Here is a 15,302-nt window from a genome sequence, read left to right as displayed (position 1 = left end):
TTAACATACCGGTTACTCATAAATCATAACATAGGGTAATTAATCAAGCTGTCAAACAGAGGGTCAAAGGCTATGTAGTAGGGTCAATGGGTCAGGCCTGGGCTGATAGAGGTCAGGGTCACACTGCATTCCTCATTATCAAGTTGGGATGGGAGAAGGCTCAAGCAAACAAAAGAGAAAGCAGATGGAGAGGAGGGTGGATAAAAAGAAAATTTAACAAACAAAGAAAAGCGAAAGAAACTGTCAGCTGCGTGCAAATGAAGATGGGGAACGAAGTCCAGAGAAAATTCAAGACCCCCTTGCTGCAAATGATGCCTATGATGGAGACAAAGGGAACCTGAACAAATCTGAATAAAATGTTGAATGTCCGTCCCTAGCAACAAAAACATCTCAGTACTGTTTTTGGATTCTGAGTCGCAACTAAATACAAGTGTATTTTGAAAATATGTTGAATTCCGATACCAACAACATTTTGTTCTTATTAAGGCACAATAAAGTATAACTTACTCTACTCAATTCAAATAGTCTTATTTTTCAGCATTTACCATGGGGAAGATAATCTACTAAATAGGTAGTTTATAACATAGAAAAATAAATTTTCAATCATGAATCTAAAATTACAAAAAATACCTGCTAAATAATACAAGATCTAACACTGTATACATGCAACTGTATGATATACAATGATCATGGTAATTCTAGATTGCAACTCTAGGTTAAAATAACAAAGTATATCTGAATATAATAAGGCAATTTAAAAGTGCATAATATGTAATAAAACAGTATTTTCTGTAATGTCAGTAAGTTAAAAAGTTACTAGTTTTCAGTTTCATAATAAAAAAGAGTATTGCCTGAGCCAGACACAACATATCTCAAACATGATCACTCTAAAATTCTATCATTACACTACACTGAATTAGATGCAGACTACTGTGCAAAATTAGCTGTCACCCTTTCCTCAAAATCTTTGTTAATCTCATTTCCAGTGTTTGCAGCTTTATCAACACATGAATCAATGTCAGCTCCTTGGTAACTGAACCGCTGTACTTGAAAGAAGATATAATTAAAATGTTTTGGCACAGAAAAGGTGAATTTTTTGTCTCCTCTTGTTCCCCTGAGGTTTCTGTAAAACATGTACCATGTAATGACAAACAAAACCCTTGTCTACAGCCCTGACATCTTGGGTCAGATAACTGCTCTTTATTTAATGACTTTGTACTTACTTATACTGTCACCTGCTGGTGTCCCAAACTTTAAATGTTTATAACAAATGATTCTGAATTAATGCAAGACAGTAATTTGAGAATGTATTTCAGTCATGGTGATGAGTTTTTTCATAATACTAGAAATATCCATGCTTTTTGAAACATGCCCGAGTTTACATTTTAAAATAATAATCTTCACCATATCTGCTTTTCATTTAAGGCTATCAACTTGATATTGTTCAAACTCACTATGTTTTTCATCAGTGTTCTACCACTGCTTTGTCTTGCATCCATTTTTCGTAAAAATAACTTACATATTTAAGATACATTTTCTTCAATTTTGTGCTTTCATTCTAAATAGTGATGCATTACTTTTACACTGCTCCACATGAGTTCAACTGTATTTAAAAAAACAATCACATTGTTGTGCTTGTTTCACTTCTTTTGAAAGTGAAACTGAGCAAGAAAATGCAACTGGGTCACCGAGCCTGAAAATCTTACTTTTGTGCAACCTAAATTAATAACATTTTCAGGGTTTGCACTCTGCATATGATACATACTTTGAAAGTAAATTCTCTGAATGCAATGCTAGAAGTGTAGTATATGCAACTTATTAATGTTCAAAGAATAAAAAGTGGGTATCAAGCTTCAAATCTGAAAAGCCAACACAGAAAAAAATACATAGAAGGAAAGAACTTGCATTTATAAAGTGCTATTGGGGCAGTAATTCCTCCCCAAACACGTGAGTACGGAAGGGGTACTCACGCGTCTGGCTGGAGGAAATGCCGGTTTTCAGCATGCACAGCGCATGCGCTGAATACCGGCATTTCCTCTCCTCTAACCCAAGAGGTGAAGAGGCTAGCGCGTGCGCTGTAGGGGGCAGCGCGTGCGTCTTGGATTTCCTCTGTTTTGGGGGATTTGCGCATGTGTAAAGGCCTCCGGTCTTTACGCTTGTAAAAAGCACACGTAAGTATTTATTTTTACAGGTAAGTGGTGTTTTAGTGCAATTTAGAATTTTTTTTCCCACAGGTTTATTATTTTAAAGAATCTACAATAAGGTAAGTTTAGTTTTAGACCCTTTCAATTAAAAAAAAAAATTTTTCAAAAAAAAAATTGTTTAAATTATTTTTTTAAACTTATTTATACTTAATTTAATGATTGGGATGTTTTTTAAATTTTTATTTAAAGTTTAAGTAGTGTTTTGGGGTGCAGTACTTCTCATGAGTTTGACAGTTCTTACTCTCAAACTTATGAATGAAGTTTCCCCTCCCCTGATTGGCTGAACAGTGCTCACCTGATCCCAGCCGGCACATCGCACTAACTATGCCGATGGGTCAGGTTAGCACAGCGCGCCGACCATCAGAACCGGGCCACTGACAGGAAATCCACTGCGGGCCAGGTTTCAGATGTCGGCGCGCCGGGTAAGTGCACATCGGGGGCTTGCACGCGCGGCAAGCCCCCGACACCAAGTTCTGGGCCAATATACCCTCTAATACACAGCTACAATAAGATGCAAGTGGTTTTGAAAATTGTGTTAAAATATGAATAAAAATAGACAAAACATTAGGGCCTAGAAATTCAGTTGGCTGCGCCAGGCGCTAACGCCAAAAAAGGGCTATATTTCCGTCAATAAAGCCTTAGCGCCGGAATGCAGACCGATCTGCGCCGACGCCCAAATTCATTTGAGATTTAGCGCCCGCTCGGGTGCGCGCGCAGCTTATGACGTCATATCCTCGCGCAACGCTGTTTTAGCGCCCCAACCCGGAAATTGAATGGCGCCCGCCCAATGTGGGCGTGGCGCTATTAGGAATTGTAAAATGGAACGTTGCAGAGGCCCTGTGGGCCTCGGGGAGCGCAAATTAAAGGGCACCACCACTGACCTATAAAGCCCAGCCATTTTGCTGCAATGACTTCACTGCTTTGGATTTCTACACAGAGACCAAGGGACAGAGATTCCAGATTTGGGACAAGATAGGAGAGGTCTTTCTGGCTTCTGGCCAGTGCTTTGACATTTGACTCTTGCTGATTTCACTGTTGCGACCTTGATAATGGGGGCTGCATGGGGGGCCAACATTGAGTTGCAGCATTATGTGCGGAGGGCTCGCAGACGCTGTGAGAGACGGGCAGCCATGCGTAGACACAGAAGGGCCATCAGGCGTCGCCAACGTAGGCCTTACGCACCCAGGCAATACCGGCAGCAGGTGTCCTATGTCTGCGGCACTTTGTGTAAAGAGGCTGCGCTTCAGAAGGGAGGTGGTTGGAGAGATCTGCCAGCTGCTTCACGCAGATTTGCAGCCACAGCTCATGTCCAGGACGTCTCTCTCGGTGGAAGTGAAGGTCACGGTGGCTCTCAGCTTTTATGCAAGCGGCTCGTTCCAAGCCGCTGCTGGGGACATCGCGAACATCTCCCAGTTCGCCGTACATCGCTGCATCCGGCAGGTCACCGATGCACTGTTCGCGAGGAGACACCAGTTCATCTCCTTCCCCATGACCCAACAGAGGCAGCAGCAGCGTGCAGTGGGATTTGGCAGGATCGCGGGCTTCCCCATGGTGCAGGGAGCCATTGACTGCACGCATGTGGCTATGCGGGCACCTATAGACAATCCCGAGGTTTACCGCAACCGCAAGGGCTACCATTCCCTCAATGTGCAGCTGGTGTGTGACCACAGGCAGCGCATCCTAGCTGTAAATGCCCGCTTCCCAGGAAGCAGCCACGATGCTTTTATCCTGCGCCAGACTACTGTGGCTGACATGTTCCAGGCACAGCCTCCACCAAGGGGATGGTTTATCGGGGACAAGGGCTACCCTTTGTGCACATGGCTCATGACCCCGCTCCGCGCGCCCAGGACCCCAGCGGAGGACTCATACAACGAAAGCCATCAAGCAACAAGGAACGTCATAGAGCAAACCATAGGCGTCCTCAAGCAACGCTTCCGCTGCCTGGATCGCTCTGGCGGCTCTCTACAGTATTCGCCGGATAGAGTGTCCCAGTTCGTCGTCGTGTGCTGCATGCTGCACAACCTGGCTATCCGCCGGACGCAGGCACTGCCACCTGACATTGCACCACCACCTGAGGAGGACGAGCAGGAGGACCATCAGGAGGAGGAGGGGGAGGAGGAGGAGGAGGAGCAGGCCAGGAGGGGGCCAGAAGGCCCAAGGGCCGTACGCCGGGGGCTTATTGCTCGACACTTCTAGGCCCGCTGTGAGGGAATGGCCTGTGGGAATGAGCGCACCTGAAGGCAGCCGCTCCGGAAGCCGTCAGCCGGTTAACGCAGCAAACACTTGAAACATGACACCTGGACAAGCTGAATAAATAAAAACCTTTATTTAACAAACTGAGGCCCCTTCCCACATGAAACTCAAAAACACAGAACACACCCAAAAAACAGTCACAAACATATGTCACTCCCCCAACCTGGGGAGGACTAACAAAAGTTGGCCATCCACATGGCCTTCAACATTGGCCGTAACAAAAAAAGGGCCCCCCTCGCCAACAGAAAGACCCCCATAAAAACAAAAAATGCCTTCAATTTCGGCCATCCACAAAAATCAGCCCCCAAAACACAATCCCCCCCATATATACAATGCCGCAGAGACCACACTCTAGCGGCTGTGCCGAGAGGGCGAGTCCTTAGAGAGCCTTCCCCGGCCCCTGCCCGGCCTGCTGCTCCGCCTCAACGTGGGCCCTGTGGTGGCCTCAAGGCTGGGGGAAGGCTCATGAGGGCCCCCATGCGTCGCGACAGATGCCCTTGGGGGTCGGCCAACACGACGCACGTCCCGGGAGGGGCCGGCTGCTGACTGCTTCGGCTGTGGCTGGCCAGCATCAGTGGCAGCAGCAGCTCCTCGCACCCTGGCTGGGGGAGTGGCAGTGTCGGATGCTCCAAGGGGGGCAAGCTGGCTGCTGCCAGGCGCGCGAGGCTCAGCAGACACAGTGGCAGTCGTCCGGCCTGGCAGTTCAGCTGGCGCAGCTATGTGCTGGAGGCCAGCCCGCTGTGTTGCAGCAGGGCGGCGGGTGCGGGTGCGACGCCTCTGCGTCAAAGCGAGTGTGGCAGAAGTCAGTGACCGCACTGCCCGGGTATGTGCCGCCAGCTGCTGTGACAGTGTGTCGAAGGAACCACCTCTCTGGCGACTCTCCTCCTGCAGTGCCGCGAGTAGTTCGACCCCCCTGGCGTGCACTGCGGCCAGTTGCTCCACCCCCCTGGCCTGTGATTGGCCGAATGCTGCCACACTCTGAGCCAGGGACTCGATGGCGTGCGGCATCTGCTGCACAACCCCCATGAACTCATGGTGGCGCCGGTCAGACGCCACCGAGATCTCTTGCAGGAGGCGCACCTCCTGGCCGAGGCCACTCTCCGGACTGGAGAGAAGACTCTGCAGCTGGGGAGAAGCCGGCCGAGCTGGCCGACCCCTGCCGCCTGCCTGGACCCCACTGCAAGCAGGATCTGCCCTCCCCTGCAACACCTCCCCCTGGCTCTCCTGCATGCCAGACGTCCCCCCTTCATTGCCATCCCCTGGCACGGCTGAGGGCTCGCCCGATGGCCCGGCTTCCTCCTCGTCCTGGACGTCCTCCTCCTCCAAGGGCCTGGCACCCAGCGCCTCAGGGACCACCTCCTCCTCAGCAGCTGAAAGCAGGAAGGCACAAGAGTAGCTTTAAAGTGAGGACAGGGCGTCAGCGAGGGACGCCTGAGCGGTGGCATTATGCGCATTTGTCCGTCAGTGGGAAAGGATTTAGATCGGAAGCACTAGGGCAACGAGAGAGCTGCAAGCGGTCATCTCCTTACCAGTGGCTTCCAGCACAGGGTCCGCATCCCCGATGGCTACAGGGCCAGTCACCCGGGGATGCAGGAGTCCAGCGACACTCTCCTCCAGAGCACTTAGAGCCTGGTAGTGGGGCCGTCCACCACCGGTCTCCAGCCGGCTGCGCGCATTTCTTGCCAGCTTGGCCTGCAAGAGAAAGGACGGACTCTAAGTACAGTGTGGTGCCCTGTTGCTGTGTGTACTGCCTCCCATGGTGGAATAGCCTGGCCAGTGTGGTCAGTGCAGAAAGTGCTGCTGATGATCATGCCAGTGGCATTGCTGCGTGAGGAGGGCTGCCCATTATGCCTTTGAGGTCCCTTTGCCCATAGTGTGAGGCTCACATGCAAGGATGAGGAGGACAGTGGAAAGGGTACTCACCTTCACCAGCCGACAGAGGTCATTGAACTTTTTGCGGCACTGGTCCGCAGTCCTGGGCACATCTGATTTTGAGGAGACCCTGCGTGCGATGCTCCTCCAGGCTTTCCTGAACTCTCTCCTGGGAGCCTTTCTGCCATTGTCCGGGCACAAGATGGGTCTTCTCTCCTGGACAGCATCAATCAGCACCCTCAGTGCATGGTCTGAGAAGCGCTGGGCTCTTTCACGGGCCATCTCCATCTATTCTGGCGCTATTTTGTCCCACCAGCACTGTTGAGGCCTAGCAGCAGGGCTCCAGTGTGCAGGGCGTGGCAGCAGTCAAAGTTGACCCTTCCCCCTTTAAGAGCAGGCCGGCGTCAGGGTGTCTGCTGTCAAGCAACACATGACCGCACCTGCGCTGCGCCCGGCATCGGCGTTATCAGGCCGCAGCGCCGGTTTAGCGCCGGAACCGAGCATTGCAACGCCGGTTTCAGCGCTCGCCAAAACTCTTGGCCAAATCCACTGAATTTCGGCGCGGTTGCCTGCAGTTTCCGGCGGGCGCTAAATTTACCGAACGCCCGACTTTAGCGCCCCAAAACTGTGCAAACTGAATTTCTAGGCCTAAAAGTTGTAGCCCTAGAAATTCAATGATGCAGCGCCCATTTCTCAGGTGCAAAATGAGCATCTAAGTATCCAATATGGTGGGTGGGGTGCTTATTACACACCGGAGGTGCGCCGGTGCTGGCTGCATTCAGGAAAGCGTGGTCCAAATGCGGCCTAATCAGTGGTACTTAAAGGAACCGCTGGAGGGCCCCCCAAGAAAGGCAAGTTTCTTTCAAAATACTTACCTGCATGTGGAGCTGGGAGGAGCACGAGTGCTCTCCCGGACCCACTGCAGTGCCGAAGACAGTTGCCAGCCCCCCTCAGCCCTCTCCCAATCGCTTCTCCACTCTCTCCTTGGCCCCCCATCCTGATCCTTTCCTTCCCTCTCATCCATGCCTCAGTTGGTAGTAATCTCGTCTCGAGTCAGAAGGTTGTGGTTCAAGTCCCTCCAGTGACTTGAGCACGTAATCTTGGCTGACACTATAGTGCAATACTGATGGCATGTTGCATTGTCGGAGGTGCCGTCTTTCAGATAAGACGTCTGCCCTATCAGGTGGATGTAAAAGATCCCATGGCACTATTCAAAGAAGAGCAACGGAGCTCTCTCCAGTGTCCTGGCCAATATTAATCCCTCAACCAAAATCACTAAAACAGATTATCCGGTCGTTATCACATTGTTGTTTGTGGGACCTTGCTGTGCGCAAATTGGCTGATGCGTTTCCTACATTACAACAGTGACTATGCTTCAAAAGTACTTCAATTGCTGTAAAGTGCTTTGGGACGTCCTGAGGTCATGAAATACTATAAAAATGCAAGTGCCTCTCTCTTTTTTTCCGTCACCCCCACCCTTCTCCCTGTCGCCCCCACCCACCTGATCAATTCCCTCCCTTCCTCCTCTCGCCCTCACCCTCCCAAACGCTCCTCAGACCCCACATTCAAAGAACGTGGGCCGCTGCCGGCCACTGCTAGCTCCCTGTCGATCGTAGATGCAAAACCTCCTGCCAATCGTCACCGCTATCCCCACCTCGTCAACCACATAAGATATTTATGCACATATTCCTATAGTATACGTTTATATATATGTAACAACATTTGGTCATGTGACAAACTGAGGTTTCAAATACCTATAGAACCATTGCTTCCAATGCAGCCTTGTAGTTCACTGAAATAAATGCAAATTAGCAATTAGTCACAGTTGTATCTTTCTTCACGACCTCTTTACAGCACTCAGCACAGTAATAGTTTAGGTTTAGGGCGACAGTTGCTTGGAACCCAAACGTTAATTTCAGTTTCTGATACCAGAGGTCTGGTAAGGAAAGATAAAGAGAGCCTTTGTAATGTAACCAGTCACAATGCTATAGGTTGAAATCAAATCAGTTTGTCTGAGTACTCAGACAGGAGCAAAGAATAGCATAAAACCATTTACTGTACTGATTATACCACAGGTGTGGCCTTCAACCTTGTAGAATTTCTTCTATTATTCAACGGCGGGAACAAAATGCCATTGAAACCAATCTATCTCCTTTCCTCTTCCCTCCTGCTGCCCCCTCCACCCTTCAGTCACCATATCGAAAGTCATCTCAGTTAGAATTTTATTCAACCAGTGTGACCTGTTGCAGCACCAAACATAGATATTTTAATCATTGATCATGCAGGAGTCTAAACTTAAATATGTAAATAAATATATTTTTTAAATGTGCAGCTTTTAATTCACAATAAATACTGCTTTCACACACAGCATAATGTGAACGTCATATATGCTGGAATAACTTTGAATCAAATTTCTGAGTAACTCAGACAGGTGGCCAACAGTTGTCACTAAAGGGCGGTTCCACAATCAGGCACTCCCAGTTAGGGAGCGGTTTATTTTCCAGCGGCAATAGCTTGCGAGCGGCCTACGCAGGACCTCCCGATTGATGTGTGGCCACGCAGCCGCGTACCTTAGGGGAAACGTTGCTTGGGACCTGTGTAAATAATCTAAGAAATTTGATGCTTCAGCTTAAAACCAGTGTAAACCAGCTTCCTCTTATGCCGTAGCGACACCAAAACATTCCAGGAAATTCTGGGCCTATACATTCATATTTGAAGAGGAAGGTTTTGAGAGGTGTTTGAAGATTGAGAGAGAGGTAGGGAGCTATAGGGATAGCAACTTTAGAAACATAGAAGATAGGAGCAGGAGTAGGCCATTCGGCCCCTCGAGCCTGCTCTGCCATTCAATGAGATCATGGCTGATCATCCAAACTCACTACCCTGTCCCTGCCTTCTCCCCATATCCCTTGATCCCTTTAGCCTTAAGAAATATATCTAACTCTTTCTTGAATATATTTAATGAATTGGCCTCAACTGCCTTCTGTGGTAGAGAATTCCACAGGTTCACACTCTCTGGGTGAAGAATTTCCTCCTCATCTCTGTCCTAAATGGCTTACCCCTTATCTTTAGACTGTGACCCCTGGTTCTGGACTCCCTCACCATCAGGAACATCCTTCCTGCATCTACCCTGTCTAGTCCTGTTAGAATTTTATAAGTTTCAATGAGATCCCCTCTCATTCTTCTAAACTCTAGCGAGTATAAGCCCAATCGACCCAATCTCTCCTCATACGTCATTCCTGCCATCCCAGGTATCAGTCTGGTGAATCTTCGCTGCACTCCCTCCATGGCAAGAACATCCTTCCTCAGATAAGGCGACCAAAACTGCACACAATACTCAAGGTGTGGTCTCCAAGGCCCTGTACAACTGCAGCAAGACATCCTTGTTCCTGTACTCGAATCCTCTCGAGGAGGAGGAGGAGAAGGAGAGCGAAAACGAACATCTTGCAGAGGCCCATCAACCAGCGGCAGCAGTACACGAGAACATTGCTGCCCAGGATGCAAGGAACGCACTCATCTTGGCCAGATTTGCTGAGCCTAACCAATCAAGCACTTTTGCCTCGCAGCTTCTTACCTGAGCATCGACAATGGCCAAGGACCAGCGGATTCCTAGCAATTTGACCACCATACTGACAATTGCAAGTAATCCTAAGCCCTCAATGTGGAAGTCCCATTCGCGAAATGACACACGCCACAACTACAGCAGTAGCCATCAGATTTTTTATTTACAGTAATCATCTGATGGCTTTTTAACATAAAACATCAAATTTCACCCAAGTGACTACCCTTGTGACTATTTGTGCAGTATCTTTCTCTTACGCATGCTCCTATGTGGTGCTTCCCCTGTGGCTTCAGCAGATTAGGACCACCCACATAGTCCAGAGAGTTGAAAGTTCTGCCTATAGCTCTCTCCCTATAGCTTTTCAATTGTTATACTGGAAAATAGTGTTTTTCTCACTCAGTGTAGGTATAACCATAGAACCATAGATGTTTGCAGCACAGAAGGAGGCCATCCAGCCAAACATATCTGGCCAGTTCTTTGCAGTCCAAAACTAAACCCACTGTCCTGTTCTCTCCCCAAAGCTGCATATCTTCCTCTGCTTCAAATGTTTATCCACTTTTGCATTAAAAGATGGAGGCCTAGAAATTCAGTGGGCTTTGCGCCCAGTTACCGCCCAAAGAGGGCTTCTGCGCCAGTCTGCAAACTTCGGGCGAACTTCATTGACGCGCTAATTGCGGCGGTAGCCGTTAGCGCTGCGCCACCACCGATGACGTCATCGGTGTGCGCAGCGCCCCGGTACCGCCCCGACCCCCATCTTCAGTAGCGGCCGCCTCTTCCGTGGAGGCCGCTAATAACATTCGGAGACCGGGTCCATACAGCAGCCTTGGTGGGGCGCTTTAAGGTGGAGGTGCGGCCGGCCGCTTTTTCGGCGGCCGCCTGCCCGCACCTCCTTCCCCGGCCTCCTCCACCCCCCCCCTGCGGCATTGCCGGCTGGTTTCCGGGAGCCCGGCACTTCTCACGATCGGGGCTCCGGCTGCTGCAGGCACCTCCCCCTTAAGAGAGGGAGGAAGGCCTGCAGTACCGCAGCCTGCCGCTCCGCTGCGGGTGGCGCTGCGGCCACTAGCGCGCCGATATTCAGTTTCAGCGCCCCAAGCGGGGGCGGCCACACCCTTGAACAGCGGCCGTCCTCGACTTTGGGCGCTGAAACTGAATATCGGCTGGGCGCGAGTGGCTCTGCGCCCAGCGGTAAATTCTGCCCGCCAGCGAGCTGGCGGGGCTATAGCTAATTTCTAGGCCGTAATGGTTTCTGTCTCTCTCTGCACCAAAGCATTCCATACGCTAAAACTTGTCTGCATCAAGAACTTTCTCCTAACATCTCTCCTCACTCTCATACTGACAATTAAAATTGATGGTTCCTCTTGACTAAAACTCCAACCAGAAGAAATAGTCTTTCCCTATTCACCCTCTAAATTCCATAATAATTTTAAAAACCTCTAATAAATCTCCTCTTAGCCTCCTCTGCTCCAATAAAACTAGGTACATAAATAAATAGCAGTTACTTCAATCACACGATACTTATGAATGAATCATCTGATAAATGCATTTATATAGCCTAAGTTTATGCAATCCATCAATTTTATCAACTGATTTTAAAATTCTCATCGTTTTCAAATCCCTCCATGGCCTCGTCACTCCCTATCTCTGTAACCTTCTCTAGCCCTACAACCCTCCGAGATCTCTGCGCTCCTCCAATTCTGGCCTCTTGTGCAACTCCGATTTTAATTGCTCCACTATTAGCGGCCGTGCTAGGCGCTAAGCTCTGGAATTCCTTCCCTAAACCTCTCTGCCTCTCTACCACTCTCTCTTCCTTTAAGACGCTCCTTAAAACCTAGCTCTTTGACCAAGCTTTTGGTCACCTGTTGTAATATCGCCTTTTGTGGCTCGGTGTCAAATTTTGTTTGATAACGCTCATGTGAAGCGCCTTGGGACGTTTTACTATGTAAAAGGTGTTATATAAATGCAAGATGCTGTTGTATTGGTCAGTGATCAATTGAATATGCATTTGGTGCATTTAAATTTTAAATAGCCCTTCATAGCAACAATATATGGATGGAAAATATTTTCTAAATAGAATATTTATATTTTTTGACTATCATCAAAACATAGATCAGATGATTATCAGGTGATAATTAGAGGCTTTCTGTTTAATTTTAAAATTCAACTTTAAGAAAAATAATTCTAATAAAGATGAAGTCTGTACTTATCTTGCTTTCTCTCAATTTGATAAGCTGATAGAGTATAATTTGAACACCAACCACACCTAAAACAGGTATGTAATTAGTACAGTCCGCCATGTTTTTTGTCTCCCACATACTTAAACATACAGGCCTAGAAATTTGACGTTTCAATGACGGCCACTGAGGCCGGTTTTGTAGAAAAAATGGTGGCTGCGTTGCTTCTGCCCAATTCCAGCGCAGAACACGGTGCCCGCCATATTGGGCACGTCGGCAGCATTGCCGTTGCCTGTGCTCGCCGCAAATATTTCAATTACCAGCAGCGTGATGTCAATCACCGTACAACGCCAAATTGATGCACGCTCATCGATTTTGGACGCTGCTGCTCCTTTTACCGCCCTCTTCAAAGCACGCCTGAGCGTGCGGTCGTTGACAGCGCGTAGAGCTGGGAGAAAGCAGCGGTGAGTTATAAGCCGTACAGTAAACAGCTACTGTGGTAACTGGTAACTATGGAGAGCTTTATGTAACTGGAGTGAAAACTGCTTCCAATGAGATGCATCAAATCTCCCCCCGGTCAGTCAAACAGTATAGGAGATAAATACTTTTAAAATAAACAATACTGTACTACAGTTGTAATAATCGCAGGAAAAAAAATCAAAGCTGCATTTCCTTCAATTTTATACATTGGGTTTTCTAGTTTAGGAACTGATAAAATAATAGGCAAAGTTTGGAAGTATGTTTTTAAAAGGCTCAACACCATATTCTCACCAAGAGTTCTTCAAAAGTTCACGTTTCCCTTTTTGGTTAATTTATTTCAATTGATTTCTCATGCAATGGTTTAACGACATCTATGCCACAGTCTTTATGTGGTTAATTAAGAAAGGGAAAATAGAATATGAGAGTAAGCTCGCAGGGAACATAAAAACTGACTGTAAAAGCTTTTATAGATATGTGAAGAGAAAAAGATTGGTGAAGTCAAGCGTAGGTCCCTTGCAGTCAGAATCAGGGGAATTTATAATGGGTAACAAAGAAATGGCAGACCAACTAAATTCATACTTGTCTTCACAAAGGAGGACACAAATAACCTCCCAGAGATGCCGGGGAACATAGGGCCTGATGAAAGGGTGGAACTGAAAGAAATCAGTATTTGTAGGGAAATGGTGTTAGGAAAATTGATGGGACTGAAGGCCGATAAATCCCCAGGGCCTGATAATCTACATCCCAGGGTACTTAAGGAAGTGGCCCTAGAAATAGTAGATGCATTACTGGTCATCTTCCAGAACTCAATAGACTCTGGAACAGTACCCATGGATTGGAGGGTAGCTAATGTTACCCCACTATTCAAAAAAGGTGGCAGAGAAAAAGCGGGGAATTATAGACCGGTAAGCCTGACATTGGTAGTGGGGAAAATGCGAGAATCTATTATAAAAGATGTAATAGCAGAGCACTTAGTAAGTAGTGACAGGATCGGACAAAGTCAACATGGATTTACAAAAGGTAAATCATGCTTGACTAATCTACTGGAATTTTTTGAGGATGTAACTGGTAAAATAGATAAGGGAGAACCAGTGGATGTGGTGTATTTGGACTTTCAGAAGGCTTTCGATAAGGTCCCGCATAAGAGATTAGCGTGCAAAATTAAGGCACATGGGATTGGGGGCAAGGTATTGACTTGGATAGAGAACTGGTTGGCGGACAGAAGGCAGAGAGTTGGAATAAACGGGTCGTTTTCCGAGTGGCAGGCAGTGACTAGTGGGGTACCGCAAGGATCGGTCCTAAGACCCCAGCTGTTCACAATATATATTAATGATCTGGACGAGGGAATTGGATGTAATATCTCCAAATTTGCAGACGACACAAAGCTGGGTGGGAGGGTAAGCTGTGAGGAGGATGTCGAGAAACTCCAGTACGATTTGGACAGATTGGGTGATTGGGCAGAAACATGGCAAATGCACTATAATGTGGATAAATGTGAGGTTATCCACTTTGGTGGCAAAAACAGGAAGGCAGATTATTATTTGAATGGCAATAGATTGGGAGAAGGGGAAGTGCAAAGAGACCTGGGTGTTCTTGTGCACCAGTCGCTGAAGGTAAGCATGCAGGTGCAGCAGGCGGTTAAGAAGGCAAATGGTATGTTGGCCTTCGTAGCAAGAGGGTTCGAGTACAGGAACAAGGATGTCTTGCTACAGTTGTACAGGGCCTTGGTGAGACCGCACCTTGAGTATTATATGCAGTTTTGGTCACCTTACCTGAGGAAGGACGTTCTTGCCATGGAAGGAGTACAGCGAAGATTCACCAGGCTGATACCTGGGATGGCAGGAATGACGTATGAGGAGAGATTGTGTCGATTGGGCTTATACTCACTGGAGTTTAGAAGATTGAGAGGGGATCTCATCGAAACCTATAAAATTCTGTCAGGCCTGGACAGACTAGATGCAGGAAGGATGTTTATGATGGCCGGGGAGTCCAGAACCAGGGGTCATTGTCTAAGGATAAGGGATAAGCCATTTAGGACTGAAATGAGGAGGAATTTCTTCACCCAGAGAGTGGTGAACCTGTGGAATTCTCTGCCACAGAGGGCAGTGGAGGCCAGTTCATTAAATATATTCAAAAAGGAGTTGGATATATTTCTTACGGCTAAAGGGATCAAGGGATATGGGGAGAAGGCAGGGACAGGGTACTGAATTTGGATGATCAGCCATGATCGAATTGAATGGCGGAGCAGGCTCAAAGGGCCGAATGGCCTACTGCTGCTCCTATCTTCTATGTTTCTATGTGTTTCCAGTCACAGTGCCTCCAGATCTGAGCCTGTACTTTAAGACCCACTCATCTGGGAGTGAATCCCCTATGTGATATGTAGGCTAGTACACTGTTACTGCTAGCTGCAGGATGGTGTATCCCCCTCCAGCACCATGGTGGAGCACAAACCTCCACCCAGCAAACATTTGGGTGAAACATCTTGGGCCTATGACAGCCAGTGAAGGTGGGAGTACCAGGCAGTCTGGTACCCATTTGTGGACCCCACACAAGACCCAGACAGAAAGAGCCATGGAGAAACAAATGCCTCCTAATATGCCACAACGGACAATGCTCCAACCCTACAAGGGCCATCAGCGGACTCGATACCTCCTGACCCAGCAAAACCCAGAAGCCGTCACCAAATTATCCCAAATAGCAAATTACCCGAGAACACCGCACCGATCCTGTAGACGCGACCTTCAGCCTCCTGCTGATGATACA

General features: G+C 47.9%; 2 protein-coding genes across 10 annotated transcripts in view; both read right to left on the bottom strand.

The window, feature by feature from the left end:
* The window catches only part of arb2a (ARB2 cotranscriptional regulator A), an 846,111-nt gene that overhangs the window by 518,978 nt on the left and 311,831 nt on the right, over positions 1-15,302 (bottom strand). The gene's annotated exons all lie outside the window — the stretch shown is intronic.
* Positions 4,698-6,156, bottom strand: LOC147124530 (uncharacterized). Its single transcript, XM_085988787.1, has 2 exons — positions 5,987-6,156; positions 4,698-5,827 (listed from the first exon to the last, which is right to left on the bottom strand). The coding sequence occupies exon 2, from the start codon at positions 5,685-5,687 to the stop codon at positions 4,809-4,811; it is 879 nt and encodes a 292-aa protein (XP_085844913.1). The 5' UTR covers positions 5,688-5,827; positions 5,987-6,156; the 3' UTR covers positions 4,698-4,808.

The sequence above is a fragment of the Somniosus microcephalus genome, chromosome 1 (genome assembly GCF_052327205.1).
Source record: "Somniosus microcephalus isolate GS21.2 chromosome 1, FLI_Smic_1.0, whole genome shotgun sequence".
Lineage (NCBI taxonomy): Eukaryota > Metazoa > Chordata > Chondrichthyes > Squaliformes > Somniosidae > Somniosus > Somniosus microcephalus.
The sequence above is the reverse complement of the archived record's forward strand: the minus strand, read 5'-3'. Positions and strand labels throughout refer to the sequence as shown.